The 21,662-nt window shown below is 37.7% G+C and overlaps 2 protein-coding genes across 3 annotated transcripts in view; one reads left to right on the plus strand and one right to left on the minus strand.

Moving 5' to 3' along the window:
- Positions 1-5,665: 5,665 nt before the first annotated feature.
- LOC129424045 (protein PIMREG) lies at positions 5,666-13,402 on the plus strand. Its single transcript, XM_073871112.1, has 5 exons — positions 5,666-6,301; positions 7,120-7,416; positions 7,573-7,871; positions 9,562-9,655; positions 12,302-13,402. Exons 2-5 carry the CDS (start codon positions 7,129-7,131, stop codon positions 12,476-12,478), a joined length of 858 nt encoding a protein of 285 aa, XP_073727213.1. The 5' UTR covers positions 5,666-6,301; positions 7,120-7,128; the 3' UTR covers positions 12,479-13,402.
- Positions 13,403-18,205: 4,803 nt separating this feature from the next.
- The window catches only part of plrdgb (PITP-less RdgB-like protein), a 119,230-nt gene continuing 115,773 nt past the window's right edge, over positions 18,206-21,662 (minus strand). Inside the window, exon 20 of one of the 2 annotated variants that reach the window (XM_055180236.2) lies at positions 18,206-19,351. The gene's annotated coding sequence lies outside the window, so the exon portion shown is untranslated. The remainder of the gene's footprint in view (positions 19,352-21,662) is intronic. The other variant, XM_073871113.1, reaches the window with a different exon arrangement.

Genomic DNA, 21,662 nt, shown 5'->3' on the forward strand with positions numbered 1-21,662 from the left:
TCAGCGGAGTAGTGGATGAGACTGCATCTCCAAAGTGTTGTCTCAAAATAGAGAAGATAACATGTGGGTCTCTAGTCACATTAATCAGGGGATTGTTACGAATGCACGTTCTTACAACATCTTTAGCACGGCCCATCAATCTATCGAGAATCTCCTGACCTTGTTCTGGCACACCAAGTCCTTTCTTATTTAGATAGGTCTGCATTAACTCCTCCCATTCATCAATGGTGCATCTATCGCTTTTGTCGCCTCTGAATGCTGGAGGTTCTTTTACATCTTGGTGTCTGACAACTAGGTTGAGATTTGACCAGTCAGGGGGTTGGGCTGAAGACTGCTGAGCATTCGTATAGTCTCTCTGGACATTTTGCCCTGTCGATGACAAGCTAGCAGCTATTTGGCTACCTATCTCATTACCTAGCTGCTTCATTAGGTCTGCCATTGTTTGCCACTGATTTGGTTGGTCACTTACTGTAGCACCATGTCTTTCACTATAAGTAACAGGTGAGTCATGACTAGACCTAACCTGGCCTGAGTGGCTGACATTTTGCATAGAGGGACCTACTGGGCTAGATATCATGCTCTGCTCTAACATACCATTCAACAGAACACCCCGCCCCAACCCAGTAGAAGTTCTCTGTAACATTGGAACAGTATTCACAGGGGTAACATCAACATTTCCAACACTTGCATTCAGCAATGTCTCTTGTGTTCTAGTGTGTGCAAAACTATGATTGTCCATGTTTTAAATTGTACTGCTTATCTATTCTCCAAAGATCTTGTCGTAGAAGGTGTTAGCGATGGTCTCCACCGGCGATCTGCAATGGCTGATCTATTGAAATCCGGGTCACGGCACCAAATTTGTAGCGGATTTCAACCAGCACCACAAATGACACACCGACTCCAAGCTCTTTGGTGAACCACGTCTGCAGTTTAATAAACAAAAGACACGGGATCACACACACATCCTCTCACCAACAGTCTATCTGACTCTCTCCAGTCACATGTAGAACTGAGAGACTCTATAATAAAGTCCATTTGACAAAAAGTCTCTTTGGTCACTCATTACATTTCTTACACAAATATACATAAACAAAAAATAAAATGAATTCAACATGTACACTTTTCCTTTACATTAACATTACACTTAAAAGGAAACACATTTATCATCACACTATATTTAGCCAATTTCACTCAGTTATGTGATCGTATAGTGGTTTGTTGATTTACATACCTGCAGTTTAATAAACAAAAGACACGGGATCACACACACATCCTCTCACCAACAGTCTATCTGAAGGATGTGAGACAAAACAGATTAATCCGTGTCCTCCATTAACACAGTGACTGCAAACTCAATTTGGGCCTCAGTTGACTAAATATACACAAAATACGATTTAAATAAAAATTACACACATTCAACTTAAATTAAATAGACAACATATCACTTCTACAGACTCAATCCACCAAAATTTTGTATTTAAAACTGATATTAAAAGGAAAAACTCGCACTCCAAATTAGCGTGCGGGCGGCAACATTAAACAAACATATTAAGGCCACTCGTTTGTAAAACTTGCTAAATGCATCCGATTCTTCACAGAAAATCAAATCTATGCACTCAATCCATCTTTTTAACACTTTTAACATTGATATTGACTCATATTTTTAACCATTTTTACATTTTTATCAATCGTTATACAGAGATGCAAAAACACCAACCTGACTCTCTCCAGTCACATGTAGAACTGAGAGAGTCGGACGCGACAGCGCCACTAAGTGACGTCACTCAAACTTAAACTATTTATTTTTCACAAAGTACATTTTTTTCTTGTATAATATAAAAAATGAAGAATGAAAATAAGATAGATGGATAAGAAAAACGTATGAAATTACAAAAATAATTAAATGTCTTCAAATTAAATCTCTTTCAAAATAAAAGACGCTAAAGTTTGCTGGAACACAAAACTCAGAACACTACAATAGCACTTTTGGGAGTACTTCGACTCGGCGCAGTAACACCCTCCCTCTCCCATTATGAGAATGAGAAGGGGAGCGGACTTTTCAGGCGAGTCGAAGTACTCCCAAAAGGGCTATTACGCCATAAAATATAGTTCCTCTTTTAAATCCGCTTAGAAAAGCGCTACGTTTTATTTTGTACCACCAAACTTGCTCGTATAACTACTCGTCTTAAATAGGAAAAACGTTGATGTGTTTAGTCACTTCTAACTTTATCTCTAAATGGTACCATTGAATGAATGGGGCTAAGCTAAATGCTATCGAAGCGTCGCAGCGCGCTCCAGCGCTTACGTGCACGCACACAGATGATAGAGGCATGTATCAACAATTCTTAGTTAAGGTAATAACATATTTTAATATTGAAAATGAGTAGACTATTCCTTTAACTGCCGCATTTGTGAACTAACCAATTTAAAATGGGCTTTATCAATCAAGTCCGTTTATCATTAAAATGCCATTCTTTTTTTAATACAAAAATATAGATAAACAAAGGCAAATGTATTCATTTTACATGAGTATATAGAAATGAAAGGCTCAACACAGTATAACTAATAAATTATTTAGAAAAGACAAAGGCCTATATTCCGTGACTTTTTTTACGCGGTTCAGCCGTCCGTCCACACGAAAACGCAGTATCGCGTTTTGAGCGTATTACGCGGTACGCGCGAATGGTGCTTTTTGTGCATTTTGCGTTTGATGCGAATTTGCAGCTGACGCCCGAGTTGAATAATTTGAACTTTGGTGGATTTTCGCGCCGTGTTTTTCAACTCGGGTGTCGGCCGGCAGTTCGCGTCGGGCGCAGAATGCACAAAAAGCACCATTCACGCATACCGCGCCATTCGCCCGAACTAGACGCATGAATGAGGAGGAATTGCATCTTTCATGGGGTGCCAAACCCCTCATCCGCGCCGCGAGACCTACGGCGCATTCACACGGGGCATCAGCGTTAACGCTTCCCATTCACTTTTAATGGGTGACGTCATGCATTGCCGAACTGAATTGTGGATCCGTCGGCGCCGCATCAGTGCCGTTGCTCGCGGCCAAAGTTGAACATTTCTCAACTTTTCAAGCGGCAATGTGTGCGTCAGCCAATCAGATCACCTTATGCAAATTACCTAGACAGAGCCAGCCAATTACGTTTATGGAAGAACGAAGCATGTGTAGCGGCCACTATGATTGGCTGTTGGCCACGCTTCAGACAAGCCTTCCGTTAATCGTTAATGCTTACGCCCCGTGTGAATGCGCCGCTACATATGCGCCTCAACGCGTCTTCATATTGACTTAACAGTGATATCACTCGTGCTTCACCAGAGGCGCACCTTGTCAACAGGCAAGGCAGGCAATTGCTTGGAGCCCCGAGCCACTAGAGGGCCCCCGAGTTTGTTTCTCAGATGGCCAGCTACACCTGGTAGATGAACATAGATACTCAACATGACTGCATATCAAAATTCCAATTGGATGGAATGTTGATTGACATTGGCTTAGCCCAGTCAAAATCCAACCCAGGTGGATAACTTGCCAGTTTCAAAAATGAATGTAGCGATTGGGTGATGTTGTATCGTTCAGTCGTGCTGTCGCAGTTGATCCGTACAGATCATAACCCACGGTTTGGCTCGCATGTGATTGCCAGATTAATACGCAAATTTAAATAGGAAAAGTTTATCATTTGCACGTGTTTCAAAGGCTTGCAAATGCTAACACTCAAGTAATTTAAAACAATTTAACCGCAAAAAGGCGCTAAAGTGAGCAGCCCTCTGCACCCACATGTGGTTTAATGTGTCCAGTCCAGCTCCAGTCAGGCACGTAAATCTTTTGTGCCCTGGTGTAAATCTGAAGTTTAAATTTTAACAGTTAACTAGTGCAACCCTTTACAAAGACAATCGCGGCAAAAACGGATCTATATGCAGTGTAGTAGTTACCCAATTTACGCTTGTAAAAGCGACGAAGCCGTCGCATTGTCGCGTGCACGCACATATCCATGTCCACGCGCGTCTTTGCGTTCATCCACGCACAACCGCATTCAAAAGATGCCGCGCGAGTGAGTTAGCTTATGAAAACATGACGAGACTAAAGGAAGTTTCTAAATAACAATGCTAATCTTATTTTGAGTCGATCACTATTGGCTTCTGTAGATGGACATCATAAATGTTTTGTGCAAAGCAGGGAAAGGGAAGAAGAAAGAAGAGATGATGAGTTAAGGGAGGTAAGACAAACTACATCCACACTCAGTCAAGTCTCAAACATTAGAGGAAATATCTCAGGGAAACCTCTTGTCAAGTCTTTAGAATTGCATTGTTGCTGAGAAAATCAACAGATGTATGTGTTATACTGTTCTGTATTTTCAGATATGAAACTAATATTTAATATTTAACTCTAGGACACTAACTTACATAACAGTTAGCAGTAACTATGACTGAGATTATTTAGTAGCAGTCATAAAATGACTGGTTTCTTAAAATATTCTTGTAAAAATATTCTTGTAAAAATAAGTCATTAATCATTGCTATCATTGTATAATGTAGAAAATATTTCTCTGCTGTCATTATTTCCAAACATGTTCCATTTATGCATCCAAACATGTTAATAATGTTAGGTATGATGAGGATTATATGTATCTTTCGCAGTAACTGTTGCACTGTAGAATAGTGGGTTAAGCAAAGGACATTGTATAGAAGTATTGCACACTTCTTGCACACAGGGAATTTTCTGCTTGGGGCCCCCATAGACCCTAGAATCGCTTCTGTGCTTCACGCTTCTACCGCGGCTGGTGTAAACACAGCATTAGGCTTCTGATTGTCCAATGTGGCTTTACGATTTGGGTTATATTGCCGCCTGCTGGTGTGGAATGCTCTTGACAGCGCTTGATAGCGTGTTTTTGCTTTTTCATGAGGACGGAGATTTCTTTTAAACCGAGCATGTGTGACTTATATGAACTAAGTCAGTAATTCTCAAAGTGTGGTCCGCGGGCCACGAGTGGTCCGCCCAACCCCCCCCCTGGTCCGCCAAAAGATGACCTAAATTAGGCAAGTGTTTATACAATCGTCACTTATTTAAGTAGATTTTTAATGCACTTGTGAAACTGTGATATCCGTTCTTGCATTTTGTTTTAATAACATAAAAATGGATGGGTAGCTAAACCAAAGAGGAGTCAAAAGAAAAGATCAAACGTCAACTGAAAGCAGCTAAAATCCACAGATCTATTAGTTTTGTATTGTACTAGTTTTTGTTTCATGTGTAAAATCCCTGTAATTTCAGTGATTTTGGACATTAAGGGGAACTTTTTTTTAGCATTTTATTCTTACCATTGTTACAACCATATACTTCATATACCCACCACCTCAGCTTTAAACTAATGGCTCTTTGGAATGACATTAAGTGGGACCTATAGGCTGTTATAGTATGTTTAATTGCAGTTTTTTTTTCACATGTGCAGTGTGTTGTTCATATTAAGCTGCAACACATTTCACATTTACTTTTTCAAATGAAATAAAATTCATATAATAATTTCTGAACATAGCATTGCATTTGTGTTAAAAAAATAGTTTTTGACTTAAAACAGTTGCATATTAAACTTAAATTTAGCTTATCCTTCCTATTTTGTTGTTTTTTAGGGGCATGTTAGAATTGGATTCTGTTAGGTGGTCCTAGAGGAAAGAATGAAAAAAAGAATGAATGAATAAATCATATAATATCAAAAGATTAAGCAGCTTCATTGCACTCTGACCTCTCATTTTATCAAGGGCTTTGGACAAACACAAGTCATTTTTAATATAATAAGTAGTGAAAGGGATTTATAGAATCTACATTTATAAATGAAATATTTTGCCAATATTACAATGTTATTAAGCAAATTAAAATTAACACAGCCGTCTTTGGGTATTCCAAATAAAAGATGTTGTAAAGATAAAGCAAACTATCAAAAACGACCTCTTTTTTATCAGACAGTCCTGAACTGATATCCAAAAGATTTAGGAAAATTTTGAGGAAATAAAGATATGAACAGTGTCTTCAAAACTGGTATTGCAGAAAGAACAGGGGACAATTTCTATATTACATTTTTTGATTAAGGAATTAGAAGATAAATCTCATTTAATATTTTGAAGTGATAATGCCATTCATATAATACAAAGAGTCGTTACGTCACATTTCAAGCGCGATGCAACGCCATTTTGGGATGGAGAGAGTAATGGTGGGCGGAGTTTGTCTTCCAAAGGGAGCGGTCCGCCAAATTCAAACAGACTGAACAAAGTAAAAGGATACAACACTGCAGTTTAGAACAAAGCAACGGTAGGTTTTAACTTTTACATCGATTCATTGCTTTTGGTTTTGCGATTGTGTTGTGATATTTAGGGTACGGCTTTAATAAACGGCGTTAATGTTTGCCTGTAAATCTCTGCGCTGCATTACTAATCGTTTAAAAGCTAATGCGCATGTTCAGTTACAGTAACGTTACATAGGTTTGCTATTTTACTTAATTTACTTTTCATATACATATTATTCGAGTTTATCCGACTTTTTTTAATGTTATTGACTACTTTACACCGCGCGGGATTGTCGCACAATACACATGGTGTTTCTACAGTCATGACAAATCTTAAAATATCATAAAGTTTTAAAATTGTTACGTGAAATCCATGAGGAATGACGAAAATTACTTAGCAAGAACCTTCCCACATGAAAAAATACTGTATTACTATAGTAAATTGTAATATACTGTAGTAAGTTACAGTATTTACTACACGTCTGTCGTATATCTGTTGTGAACTTATAAACTAGGTTCACAATGTTCAAAACATGATAGTGTTTACGAATGTTACTTTAATTTACTATAGTAAATAAATAAAAAAGTATAGCAGTACACACCGTGTTTGTGCATGTGGGTTAATGGTGGAAGTAATACGAAGTAGATTCTTAAAATATATTTTCCAATAGTGATGAATGCCTTAAGAAGTGACTGTAGGTAAAAGATTTGGGAACCCTTATATTGCGTTATAGTACAGCTAGCTACCCTAAGCCAAAATGCAGTGATAAAGGCATATGACCTAAAATGAATGCTATGCACTTCATTTATGTTTATCGTTTCTCTAAATATATTTTTCTTGTAGGATAACACTATGACATCCACTGTGGTGAATGGAGTCTGGAGGTCACATACGGTCCTCGATGAATCCGACCTTGACTGTTCACCCGAGGCCCCACAGCAGTTTAAAAAAATGCGCTCATCCAGCTCACTGAACTCACTCAGGATGAGTCTGCGCAAACGTCTGCCCTTAAAACCTCTGCAGACCACCGCCAACATCTCGGACAATCCCACCTGGGAATCACTTCAGATCAACCAAAAGCCTAATGTTGTCCGCAACATGACCCGCAGAGCTAAAAGCTCAATTGGAGACATCTGTCAGGTGTGTATGATGAGGTCCTCTGTACCCCTTACTTTTGGTAAAACAAAAGACAGAAATTCTAATGGATTTATGGTTATAGTGGTATAATTGGTCTATTACTAACACAATTATATGACCAGTGGGTACCTCTAACCTCTTTTTTTTTACTCTAAACAGAGGTTTCAGAAAAGCAGACAGTCACGTCAGGAGTGTCTGGTGATGACACCTGGCAAGATGTCTGACGGGGAGGAATGTGATTGTGTCGGGACATCACAAACCCCGAAACGGTCTGCTGCCCGAACTACCATCACCCCTGGGCGAACACCACGCTCAACCAGCAAGCGAGGGCCGCGTACCCCGAAGGACAGTGAGTCTGCCGTTAGGACACTGAAGTCCAGGGGCACCAGAAGACAGCTGGTGCGCATGGCTGCACTGAGAAGCCCATTCGCATCACCCAACACAATGAACCGCAGGAGGTGAGACACTAAAAATGGTTATTGGATTAATGCATTGACTCTTTTCTTTTTTTTTGCTGTTTGGTTAACTATGTTGATTTGACTGGATTGTTACTATATGATGTCAAAATTAAAATTTGTATAGACCAGTGGTCTCCAACATGGTGCCCGCGTGCACCAGGTTGCCAGCACAAAGTCAGTGAGTTGCCGTCAAACCACATTCTATTAATAGCTTCAATTTTAATATTTATTTATTACATATTTTATATTAGCTTGGCTTCTTTTATGTATGTTAAAATTTAAAACAATGATAAAACATATCAACAAATAAAATAAAATTATTTTATCCATAGCGCTTGATCACAAAAAGGTTGGAGACCCCTGTTATAGACTACTCACTTGTTAAGTCATGGAATACTGTTTCCGGGTCCAAGACTCCAATCATTTTAGTTGAGAATATTATATAAACAACTGTTTATGTGCACTATTTTTTTGTATTACACATTTATGTGAATTTAGGTTCACAGATTCACATACAACAATATATTAATAATTCATTAAAAATCCATGAGTCCATATCTGGTCATCTCGGATTTTGTTATGGAGATAAAAATTAGCATCAGGTGGTTTTGGTAGTTTTGCATTATGTTAAGGGTGTATTAGCGTTTTTTTCACCCTATGGTCTTTGAGACTGTTTGGTCTTGGAAGCGCTACGTGATGTCAAGACTTAACAAGCGAATAACAGGGTTCCCACGGGTCCTTGAAATCCTTGAAAGTTTGTGAATCTGGGGGAAAAAATTCAAGGCCCTGGAAAGTTTTGAAAATATACATACATAGATACAGGTCATTGAAAGTGCTTGAATCTGATTTATGCAAGAAGTTTTCTGAAAAAAAATTGTATTCCCTGTGTAGTGTAGGATAATATCATACAAATTCTAGACTTTTTAAGCACACATGCTAAACTGTCCGCTTTAAATGCTTATATTTTCTGTATGCAAATGTTAATTCATACCAAAATGCTTTTTTGCATAGTTGTGTTTGACACAAGAAAACGTCTTGGGTTACGTATGTAACTGTTGTTCCCTGAGAAGGGAACGCGATGCTGCATCTCCCTTGCTATACTTCCTGCGTCCCTGTAACGCTGTCTTTGGCAATATTTCAGATAGCGATATACTTTCTGGCTCCCGCGTCACCCTGTCTTTGTCGTTAAGCCTCACCATTGGTTGAATTTAGTATACACATTCAGACACACTTATCCCTGGAGACGTCCCCAAAGTGTCACTGCAGTGACGCAGCGCGAGTTCCCTCGAAAGGGAACTGTTACAATGTATCTTTAAAGGTAACACGATGTAACCTTGCTCTCACTTGAAATGTGTCCCCACATTTAGTCCTTGAATTTGAGGTTATTGCACCTGGAAAGTCCTTTGCACCGGGGTGCATTTTGAGATTAAAACAATGCCACTTATATATGTTAAGATATGTTAGTGCAAGGTGTTTTAAAATTAAGGCAGCTCAAACATGCATTTTAGTCTGGGATTAGAATAAGCCCCGTCTTTTGGTGATTTAGGAACATCTCTGAACAGAATCAAACAAACAACACCAAAATAATCCTTATGTGGTTAATAATATCTATGTATTATTTGTTGCAAATGGTCCTGCCTGTAATGGATACAACACACATCATATAACAACTCTCTATATCCTGTTACAGACAGTTTGACGAAGATCTGGATTCTGTGTCTAATGGTCTTCGGAGACTGAAGCGTCTCTCTCATGCTTTTAATGATGCTATTGGAAGAGATGAGAGGATTGAGTTTCACACATTGCTCTTTAAAAAACTTCAATTTAATAAAGGAAGTTCAATTGGAGAATTCTCTTCTTTGGTTTTCTTTGTCTTGTCTTTCTGGCATGATGTCTTCTCGGTTCCCTCTCATGACATTTGCTTGTTTCCTGTTTGTTTGGGAAGGTGGGCGTCCCTCTCAACGGCTGACTAGACCCAACCCTCGTTTAAAAAAATGCCTTTATAACGGTCTGATAAAAGCTAGAAAATAAATCCTTGGGCCACTTTTAGCAGTTCGAAGGCTCTGCTCATGGGAATTGTTGTCTAATAGGAAGCACATGGTGGAACTGATTAAGACCCCGACTGGTTGAGAAATCAAGGCAATTTAATACTGTGTTGCTTTTTAATGCAGCAATGTGATTTGTTTGTTTTTCCCAGAATTCTTACTACAGAATTTAGTAGTCGTGGTTGTTAAAATTGAGTTTTAGTTCAGTGGGTTGTGAAACAGACAGCAGTTTTGCATTGTTCCATGTTACTGTTAATATTTCCCAGCTTTCTGTCTTTATCTGAAGGACCCCTCTCCCTCCCCTTTTGAATTCCACACATAACTTTTCCTCCCACCAAGATTTTCAAATGGCTGTAAAGTCTCATGCAGGGAAGTCACTTGAATAAATCATACTGAAGGGGAACCGGGGAATTTTAAGAGCCGTGTAAATTCCCTTTATTGGAGCGACCGAATCCATAAAAGGGCTTTCGGGTATATTAACATGCAATGTCTTTTTGAATGAAGTCCAATTATTATTTCTCTCTTATTCTGCAAGCGACAGATTCAGGGACTCACTTCTCATGGATTAAAACTGAGGTAAAGTCCTGCTGTCTTTTTGCAAGGTTATTACCAAAGCAAACGTATAGCATTTTTGTCATTATGTGTTTGTTTGTTTGTTTGCGTGCATGAAAGCTTGACGTCACATGTCGGTCTGATGTGTCATTGCCACACAAAAGCTTATTTGTATTGCATGGTTTAGTTAGTCGACTAGACAGAAAGAAATATGGGATGATGCTAGCAAACCTGACAGGAATCCCCCTTAAACAGTATTATTTCTCTTTATTTGACCCTTGAATCCACCAAACAGATGCATGACGCCCCATCTCTTATTAATTTTTTAACTGTTTGGTGCACCAGCCAAATATCAATGCTCCAGCCAAATATAAAAAAGGACCCATGATGTACTCACCCTCAGTACATATATTTTTATATACACATGTCCATCATCTTTCAGACGAACACATTTTGAGTCAATTTAGTAAATGTCCTTGTTTTTCCAAACCTATAATGAGAGAAAACAGGGATCAGGGGACAACTTCTGACTTTAAACCCCAAAAAAGTGCATCCATCCTTCACAGAGGTACAGTAATCCACACGGCTCCTTAATAAAGGTCTTCTGCAAGTAATCGGTGCAATCCTTGCTGAAAAAAAACAGCATACCAGCAAGACCAGCATATGTTGTGTTTTGATGCTGGTTTTTGGTGACCAACAGCTAAACTAGCAACAAACCAGCACCCACACCAGTTAAACCAGCATCAATACCAGCATTGCATGCTGGTCATACCAGCAAGACCAGCATATGTTGTGTTTTGGTGCTGGTATGCTGGTGACCACCAGCTAAACCAGCAACAAACCAGGACCAGCACCAAACCAACACTAGCATTGCATGCTGGTCATACCAGGAATACCAGCATATGTTGTGTTTTGGTGCTGGTTTTTTGGTGACCAACAGCTAAACCAGGATCAGCACCCACACCAGTTAAACCAGCACCAAACCAACACCAGCGTTGCATGCTTGTCATACCAGCAAGACCAGCATTTGTTGTGTTTTGGTGCTGGTATGCTGGTGATCAACAGCTAAACCAGCAACAAACCAGCACCCAAACCAGTTAAACCAGCACCAAACCAACACCAGCATTGCATGCTGGTCATACCAGCAAGACCAGCATATGTTGTGCTTTGGTGCTGGTATGCTGGTGACCAACAGCTAAACCAGCAACAAACCAGCATGTGAATTATGCTGGTCTATGCTGTTTGTTTTTTCAGCAGGGATATTTTAAGAAAGATATCCATGTTTTAAACTTTGTAGGCTATAATAACTAGCTTGCATCTTATACTCATGCGTTTCACGAGGGTCCCTGTTCAGTGATCCCATGGCAACCAACGCTCACTACGCTAAAACTCTTGCCTGAATCGTGACCAAGATGGCGTTGTTACTGGAAGCTAATTATTACAGTTTGTGAAGTTTGAAATATGGATATTTTCTTACAAAATCGCATGAATTACCTGCAGAAGACCTTTATTATCCCATGGAGCCGTGTGGATTGCTTCTGTAAAGGATGAATGCAAATTTTTTCTCCCATTGTAAGCTTGGAAAAGCAAGGAAATTTACTAAAATAACTCCAAATGTTTTCGCCTAAGGATAATGGACATGTGTATTTCATATTGCTTGAGGGTGAGTAAATCATGGAGTAATTTGATATTTGTCTGGAGTATCTTTAACTTTGTAATAACCTGCTACATAATAACAGAATTGAACCTCTAAAACTAATCATTTAACCTAAAACACCCCTTTCTACCATACATTATTGTTTGCAACATTGTAACATTTGATTATGTGATTACAGGATTGAGGCCATTGAGCACTACAAAACAGTTATGACCATGGGCTACAGCTCCACCAATCACAATGTTTCCAGAGGACTGACCCGGGCATCCATTCGCAAGCAGACACAGCGCATACAGCAGGCAGTGAGCAGCTGGACGGATGCGGCTCTGTCAAACACCCGCAAGACTTCGTGAAAAACGAACGTTAGCATGCTTTTTTATATGTGAAGAGGCCTTATGTAGTATTTTGAAGAGACACATTTCTTATTCCTGTCTGTCTGTATCTTTTAAGTGTTTAATGTAATGGACAACTTTTGTATCTTGTAGAGATACTGCAACCATATATTTAGAGCTGCTTATTTAAAAAGTGATTTGCAAGTTTATGCATATTCATGGGATATTGAATTTCATTTCAAAAGTATTTCTGCTGTGAAAGCCATGAAAAATGTGAATACCAAATATAGGCTTGGAAAAAATGTAGAGGTCAATATATGGGATTACAAGTGAATGTCATTCAGTCAAGACGAGTGTTCAGGGTTTTGTTTGGCTTGTGTATTTTAAAAGATAAGAGGGATCATCTTTTTTATTTTTGTGAAAATATCACTACCTAACATTAAACCGACATTGTCTTACCTGTGGGAGCTATCACTAATGTTACTACGTTTACTAACTTTAAACCTATTTGGTTGAATTGTATTAACTGTATTTTAGTGCTTTACTGAGTGTACGATAGGTCATTAGTATTCAAGATAAAATGTAAAATAACAAGTAGGTAATGTCACTAACTTACTAAGAAAATATACTGCAATAACAGACATTATGCACTATAATCACAAAGGTTATTATCATAATACAGTGGTTAATATTGTTTACACAAAAGTTGTAGCTTTTGTCACTGGGATGGTATCTTTTAGGTACAAAAGTGTACATTTTGAAAAGGTACTGCCCCAGTGAAAACTTTTGTACCTTTATGTACCCTTTCTTCTGAAAGTGTGGTGAAAACATTGCCAAAAAAAGAATACAAGGAGTTTGTCAAAGTTGAAATGCAAAATTGATTTTTGTAAAAAAAAAGTTACAAGAACAGCATAATAGTTTTTATACTTAATAAAAAACGTCAAAAATAAAGTCTTATTCCTGTAGTTTTTTTAATTATTATAATCTACATCTTAAAATATGATTTTTTTTTCATCATTTCAGCTGAACTCTGGGTGTCATGATTAAGAGCAGTTTAGACTGATAACGTTTGTAACTTAAAGTGACACTCCACTTTTTTAAAGTTAAACATTTGATTTGTCCCATTTTGGAATCCATTCAGCTGATCTTCGGGTCTGGCAGTGCCACTTTTAGCATAGTTTAGCATAATCCATTGAATCTGATTAGACCATTATCATCATGCTCAAAAATAACCAAAGAGTTTTGATATTTTTCCTATTTAAAACTTGACTCTTCTGTAGAAACATTGTGTACTAAGAAGGATGGAAAAGTAAAAGTGATTTTCTAGGCTGATATGACTAGGAACTATATTCTATTATCAAGGACTTTAACATTGCAGGAGGTGCAATGATATTATGCAGTGCCTGAAAATAATCCCCTTGGTAACTTTCAATAGCAAATTGGTTTCAATTCACAGTCTCACCACTAGATGCTGCTAAAAATATACACCTAAAAAGTGTACTTTTAAAGATTTATTGTGTAACTTTTAGAAAGATCTCTTGACAGAAATATAATATAAATAACTATATTATCAGTGGTGTGTAAAGACCTTACATAATGAAGTGTATTGTTTTTTTACCTTATGCTGCGTTTACACCAACCGCTTTTCAGGCGTCAAAATCGCGTCTACCGCGCCTAGTTTGCCGCTTGAACAGTTTGAATACATTCGCGCGTCTAGAGGAAAAAGCAAGCATTTGACGCGCGTCAGGCAAAATCCGCTTCTTGTGGGAGGGGCAAGTGCTATGCGATTGTCTGTTTGAAAGATGACTGATGTTGATGAGAGAGTTACCGGTTTGTATTTGGTAACCTTACTATAGGGGGGGAAATAAACGGCGCGGGTCGATGACAGTCTTCCAAGCGAGGTCCTTTTTATTCCTGTCTCCTCTATAGAAATAAGAACTTGTGTCGTATAGCTCCGGGTGACTGCTTACGGACAGGTTGAAAGAGTGACTCCGGGCAGAGGCTGCCGCCACAGCAGTAATAAGCAGGCTCGTGATTAGTTAACGCGCTGCAAAATTCCGCCAAAGGTCTGAATTTTCAACCCGGGCGTCAGCGGCAAATTCGCTTCAAACACAAAATGCATAAAAAGTACCATTCGCACGTACCTCGCCAGGCGCTCAATTCGCACCATTTGAGCGGAATCGCATCTTCCGCGCCAAACGCCTCATCCGCGCCGCAAGACCTCCAGACGCGTGTTAACGCGTCTTCACATTGACTTAACATTGAAATCACTCGCCCGTCACGCCTCTACAGCGGCTGGTGTAAACGCGGCATTACATTGAACTTTTTAAATCTCCATACACTGCAGGTCCCCTTACATGAAAGTTGCTGTCATGTTTCTACAGTAGCCCTAAACGGACAAACTGTTTGAGAGAGTGCGTTTTGTCCATACGTTGTTCAGACGACATGTTTGTCCTGTGGCGGCTACCATATCATTTTGAAATTGAGGGGTGAACTGTCTGCGATTCCCAATCTCACCACTATATTAACATGTAATTGCATATAGGTATTACTGAAGTAAATGTATAGCATTTTTGTCTTTAATGAGCTGTTTGTTTGTGCACGTGTGCAAGGCCGCGTTATCCTAATGGGCAACATGGGCTGCAGCCCAGGGCCCCGAACACTAGGGGGCCTCCGAGACAATTCTATTTTGAGTTTTTAAAAACATTTTGATTGACGTAATTATGCATAAGTGCTACCTAGAGCAGAGGCCCCCAACCACTGGGTCGCAAGAATGTTCTGAAAAAAATTGTATAATAGCTAATAGCTTATGGGATAATTTGTCCTTTAAGAGCCGACTTCAAATAACATCCATCATTTCCACTCTTGTACAAGGCCGCAGTCTCTCTCTCTCTCTCTCTCAGCGCATCGGCAATCACATTGCTGTTTTTAGAGTTTGAGTATACAGTACTTCTAAAATACAGAGGTATTATTTATTAATAATTTGCAAATGTACCTCGCAAATCATACGTGAAGACGTTCAACCTTGTAACATCGCAAATGACTGAAAAGTAATTTCAGAATTATCCAGATCAAACCATGATCAAAATAAACTCTTTAACTGCAGTAATAATATTTTAACGGGTAGCCTACACTTTTAACGTAGCTTTAGGAACCTAAACAGTCCTGTGTCAATCATCATTAAAATCATATCGTAAACGGGAGGATGTGCCTCCGCGCCCGGACGCAATTCTTCTGGCATCTCTCCTCATCATCTCCTCCTTCATTTAAACTTGGGACTCGAACCCGACCTAAGGTCGAGCTGCCTTCAAAAACAGCAAACCAAGTTCGTTTACTGTTAATTATTATGACTATATAGGCAGGGAATCTCGTGAAACAATGAAAGTAAAACAATCCGCCAAAATATGATTTAACTTGATTTTGATGATTTAGTCGAGGAATTCTCTTTAAAGAAGAGCAGAAAGAAGCACTTTTAGTTGCTTAATAAATGTTATTTTCTGTGCTGTTCTGATTGTAAAATTATTACTTGATAATATTGTTTAATTTGTTTAAATAATTTTAGCCTACTTTTTAGAGCCCTGCATTTCAGCCCGAGCCTGTTTACGCCCTTCGGGTTTCGGGTCAATTTTAACGTCACAGCAGATACGCGGGCAGGACCTCGGGCTTATTTACGCTTCTCCATCTTTTTATATTTTTCAATTTATTTAAAGAACCTTTTGACAGACATTGATGATTGCAAAACAAACGTAGGAAGACGTTTAACCTATCGCACGAGTCGGCTACGCACAGCCACACATTTACAATGCAGCTGTTGCGTATTTGACAGTAGGACCTTCCCAACTTCAGCCCACCAGGAAAAATTATAAATGGAGTACTAGATTTAAACCTTGGATACTGCACATAATCTATGCAGACAGCATCCAAGACATAATCTATTAAAGACTTCTCCCTGTATTATTTTCGTGTAAGAAGGCTGTGTCTTTATTTCTTGTTTGTGTATGGATCGACTTTTTTCTTATTTTAACTGTTGAATGGATAGCCATGTTCTGTGGTAAGTCCTTACATTTAAAAAAATGTATATGCAAAAGCGAAGTTGTAAGATAAGGCAACATGCATGTTTATTCTGTTTCATGTTAATTTCGTTTCGTTTTGTATAGCCCTTTTTATTTTTTATTTCTGCACCCGTTGCAACTGCGAGCAGCAGAGCAACCTGCCTTCGCTTTTTAAAAATAGTATGTGTTGATAATAAACGTTTAAACTAACATTGTGATATGCTGAAAATATTTATTTTAAATAGTTGTTATTATAGGCAAGTGAAGTGTTGATTTGAGAGGCTCAATTCATGGTGTCATTTGTACGCTTTTTGGTGAGAATGGGTTGCAACATCATACATGTCGTCAACTTGCTGTCGGCCGCTAACCACTAGTTATCATAAAAACTTTAACAAACACAAACTGCTCTAAAATGTAAATAAAAAAGAAATATAACTATTTTGCAATTTAAAACTAAACTGAACTGCTTTAAGAGTACAGCTGTACACGCTGTGTAAGCAGTTATTTTTTGCTATTTCTGCGGATTTATTTTGCAAAATCTATGCGGAATTTTGCAGAATGATTTAAAATGTTTTAAAACGATCCGAGAGAATGTGCGCCGTGAATATTACAAAAAAATAAAATATTTTATAACAAATTATACATTTTATTAAAGGATTACCCTGAATTAAACTAGACCAACATGAACCAACAGATAATGGATAATGTGCTTTCACGACCATAGAGTTTTATATAATATACGGTTGAATATACATATATACATATACTGTCTACAGTAAAAAGAAAAGGCTTCTCATAATGAATGTAGCGTATATAGCAAGATAATTTCATCAGTTTAACAGCACAATGTATATATATTTATCTTGTAAACGGATTTGAAATAATAAATAATTGTCGCGTCACGTAGCAAGAGAGACGATAGAGATCTCATTAACTTCTCCGCAGTAAGTTTTATTTCAAATTCAAGTTTTACATATTAAATAGACTATTAAAAAGTTTGTGCTGCTCTCATAAAAACCTCACTGCAGACAGCACAGACTTCTACTCACAAACATACGCGATGCAGTAATTATATCTGCGGAAACAGATTCCTAATGGGGAGAATTAAAAAGTTCGGACTCGGGTCGAACTCGGGCTGAGAATTCTGGGCTCTACTACTTTTGCATCAACTTGATTTTAATGATTTAATTGAAGAATTCTCTTTAAAGAAGAGCAGAAAGAAGCACTTTTTGTTGTAAGTTTTATTAAATAAATGTTATTTTCTGGGCTATTTCTGATTGTAAAATTATTTGATAATATTGTTTAGTTTATTTAAATAATTTTAGCCATTTAATGTTGCACATACGCTGTAAAAAACACTGGATTTACTAAAAAAATATAGACAGTGCATCGTTTTTGCATCCTCTTTTTTAGTAAGTTTTACTAAAAAAATGTACGCAATGGGGCACTTAGTAAATCCAGCCTTTATTTTTTTCAGTGTATATTGGGTGGGCCTCAAACCAGCGTTAGCCCAGGGCCTCACAAAGGCTTAACCCGGCACTGCACGTGTGTGGTTGTGTCTTATGTCTCAAACGACATGTTTGTCCTGTGGCGACTGCCATATGCATTTTGAAATTGAGGGGTGAGCTGCTGGTTGCAATTCCCAATCTCACCACTAGAGCTAAGGCGCTAAAAATTACACACACCACCTTTAAATAACTTGACAAATGCATTTCAACAGATAATTTTATAACATCCAATAACACAGTCTATGAAATACATTTATACAATTATATACAATTTTGTGCAATTCTCTCTGAAAATGTTATAAACATCAAATAACAGCATGGCATATTCAGCACAATCTCAGGGGATTTCGTACGTATTTTATGAGGTGGCAAATTCGTACGACCAACTTTGTGTTTTTGTATGATTTTGTTTTCGGCAAAGTGAAGTTGGGTTTAGGGGCGGGGCTAGAAGTTCCATCATTATTTTTCTAACAATTGTAAGTTTTTGTACAATTCACTTCGTACAAATACATACAATTTAGCCAACTCATAAAATATGTACCAATTCCTGTAAGATCAGGGCATGTTTAAAAGTTAATGTCAAGACATACTGTTTCTACTAGTACACACTGCATCCTAGACAAAGGCAACAGTAGAACAGCTGATAGTCTGCATTGTATGAAAGAATCAGTATGAGCGAAATGTCTCAAAAAGCAAGCAATGCTTCAATAAACTGCTATGAAATGTCTTTGTTTATATTCTATAAATTTGAAGGATGCCTGTAGGGTCTGTTTATGTAAGCTCCTTTTACCTACACCTAATTTCAACCAACAAGAAAACAGGTTTCTAAGAAACAGACATGTCACAGCATCTGGAGGATGGCGCAGGTGAGTCTTGTAGCTCTGCTATAAATAGATAAAGTTCAGGTGCTCATGTCCATGGTTACCTTTGCAAAGACCATTAAAGAAATCTGTGGAGAGCTCTCACAACACAAGAAATACGTTTCCAGGTATAAAACTACCATAAAAAACATCGCCACACTATAGCACATTTATATTCCTGTATATCGCCGTTCTGTGCCATATAGTTCTGTTTTTATCAGAACAATTCAATTAACCCCACATTCCTCCATCCTTTAGTCAACGACAAGCTGGTGGTCACGTATGACATGATGAAGCATTCATTGTCCAAACGTTCAGCTTGATCATTATCAAGCCTCTTTGAGGTCCACGTTCACATCTCTGCTAGGATCCTATAAGCTTTATACCACTCACCACTTGGTTTTTATACTGCTGTGAATCGATCTGTCATGTTTACAGATGAGATGAAAAGTTCTTGGGATCTTGATGTGTGATCTGTGAATGGAGATAAAGAGATTAAAAAGTAGTTAGAAATAGAAAGGGTTTACTTTACTACATGGACATAAGTATTTGGAGATTATTCTGAATGGCCTGAGGTCGAGATTAAGCGGATTTGAAGTAAAACTATTTGATGAACATTTAATACATGCAGAGAACATTGCGGTCAGTATCTTTAATTTTTGACAGAGGTGGCGTTTAGCTACTTTTGCATCTCAGGTCTTCATATAGGGGGTTAGTTGTAACACGGGCTGTTTACATTGTTGCACAAGGTTGAGTGTTTTGGTTTTCCGGTATTTTAAGATCTCCCGCAAATTATTGGACATGTATAATGTTTTTCCAGAGAGTTATTGATGAACGAGTGTTTTGGTGGCATGTAAGTCATTTTTTTATCATGTGTTTTTTCAGTTTCTAAGTTGGGTGTGTAAGATACCAAATTCAATGCTATGTCATATTAATCAGTGTCTTGTTGACTAAAACATAGCATAGTTTTGAAATATGTCTGGAGCTCTTAGCAACTTTTTTTGTGGGCTTGAAAATATTTTTACCCAGCAGGGTTAGTTGTAACGCTGTGTTGCAACTAACCCCTCAGCACTTATGAAAACTGCTAACGTTAGCGTAATTCTTGCCATTGTTTTAAATAGGCTACACACGAATGATTGCTGGCTGCCAACAAAATAAATGTGCGTGTCTTATCAAACATCATGTGTCAAATTTATTTTTGTTCATATCTTTAATATTAATTGAATAAGGTCATGTCAAAGGTTGAAATTATAACTAAATGAATGGCTATATTGAAACTTTGATGCTTATTATCTCAGAATTTGATTTTGAAACTGTAGTATGGTTATTACAGACTGGGTCACCTATTAAAAAAAAAAATGCATAATTGTGCTGCTTTTTCTCGCATATTTAGACATTTGTATTCATTTATAATTAAACTATTGTTAGAAAAAGGCTGGATGAATGAAGACATATAAACAATATCCACTTCAAGTATATAGACAAAATAGTATTGAAATATTTGCCTGCAAACTTAATTTTTAGCAAGTGTTACAACTAACCCCCTGCCTGTTACAATTAACCCCACCTTTGGGGTAAGTTGTAACGTTTGCACTTCTGTCACGTTTGGTGTAATTGTCCAATACTGGTAAGTACTAAAAACAAACTTCAAATGTTAATTTGTAGCAGAAATGTGTGTGTTGCTTATGTAAAAATATAACTAATCAAACTCAAATATTTTTTAATGATTGAGCCAAAACCAAAAACTGTTCATAAACAGGTTTTTTTTCTTTTTATTGTGATGATTTTGTCTCACATAAAAAAACACCAATTCACTCTCAACAACTTAGAAATTAAAGGCGCTCTAAGCGAATCTGTATGACGTCACTTTTTGTTGATGTTTGAACTGTTTTCAAACAACAGAGCGTAGCTAACTCCTCCCCCTCCCTTCCGTGCTTTCATGAACGCGCCACCATTAAATCCTTCTTGGCGTTTATTTGCTGGAACACTTTGTTATCGTTTCTGTTTGTAGGTTTGGCCACTGTGTTTTTATTGCAGTTTGTGGAGCCTGGACTGTCTACAGAGATCGTGTTTTTACAGTTTGATCAGCAGACAGGCAGCAAGCAGATAGTGAGGAGATGTTTGCTGCAGAGGTGTATTCTACTTGAGTATTTTTTTCCAAGCATCTGTGCTTTATCAGAGTGTTTGTCTTGGGAAAAAATTTACTTTTCTTTACTAAAGCATAGAATCATACTGTGTATTCCTTTAATATTGCATATTAAAATTGATTTAAACCCTGATTACATAAATATTGTGTACTTTTACTTTTTGAGTAAAAGTACGAAAAATACTTTTTACTTAGTAAAAGTAAAAAATGTACTAGATGTTTAATGTACTTACATATTAACCAAAAACCTGAAAATATGAAATGTAGTGGAGTAAAAATTATGATAATATGTTTTGGAATGTTTGTTTTCCAAAGAAAAACACTAATAAAATACGAATACTTGAAAATGTACTTTTATGTAGAAAGTAAAAATACTTAAGTACTATACACCTCTGGTTTGCTGTATGTAACAAAAAATGTTTTATGGTCTAAAACGCGTGAATTACTTAGAGCACCTTTAAGTTTCTTTAACTAAGTTCGGGAGGAGCATGGTCATGTAATCCAACCAATCAGAGCAGAGGTGTCTATATGTCACCTTTGTCCAGTGACAATTTTTGCAGCATTCCTCCTCCACCCCAGCACCTCACTCTTAGCTAGTTTCATCTATCCCAGGATAAGAAGGGGAGTACTCTGCGTGTG

This window comes from Misgurnus anguillicaudatus, chromosome 9 (assembly GCF_027580225.2).
Source record: "Misgurnus anguillicaudatus chromosome 9, ASM2758022v2, whole genome shotgun sequence".
NCBI lineage: Eukaryota > Metazoa > Chordata > Actinopteri > Cypriniformes > Cobitidae > Misgurnus > Misgurnus anguillicaudatus.

What these genes read in the sequence shown, in the direction of transcription:
- LOC129424045 (XM_073871112.1), top strand. Translation starts at nt 7,129, where the DNA reads ATGACATCCACTGTGGTGAATGGAGTCTGGAGGTCACATACGGTCCTC. An exon ending in CAATTGGAGACATCTGTCAG is followed by an intron (nt 7,417 to 7,572) that starts GTGTGTATGATG and finishes TACTCTAAACAG; the next exon opens with AGGTTTCAGAAAAGCAGACA. An exon ending in ATGCTATTGGAAGAGATGAG is followed by an intron (nt 9,656 to 12,301) that starts AGGATTGAGTTT and finishes TTATGTGATTAC; the next exon opens with AGGATTGAGGCCATTGAGCA.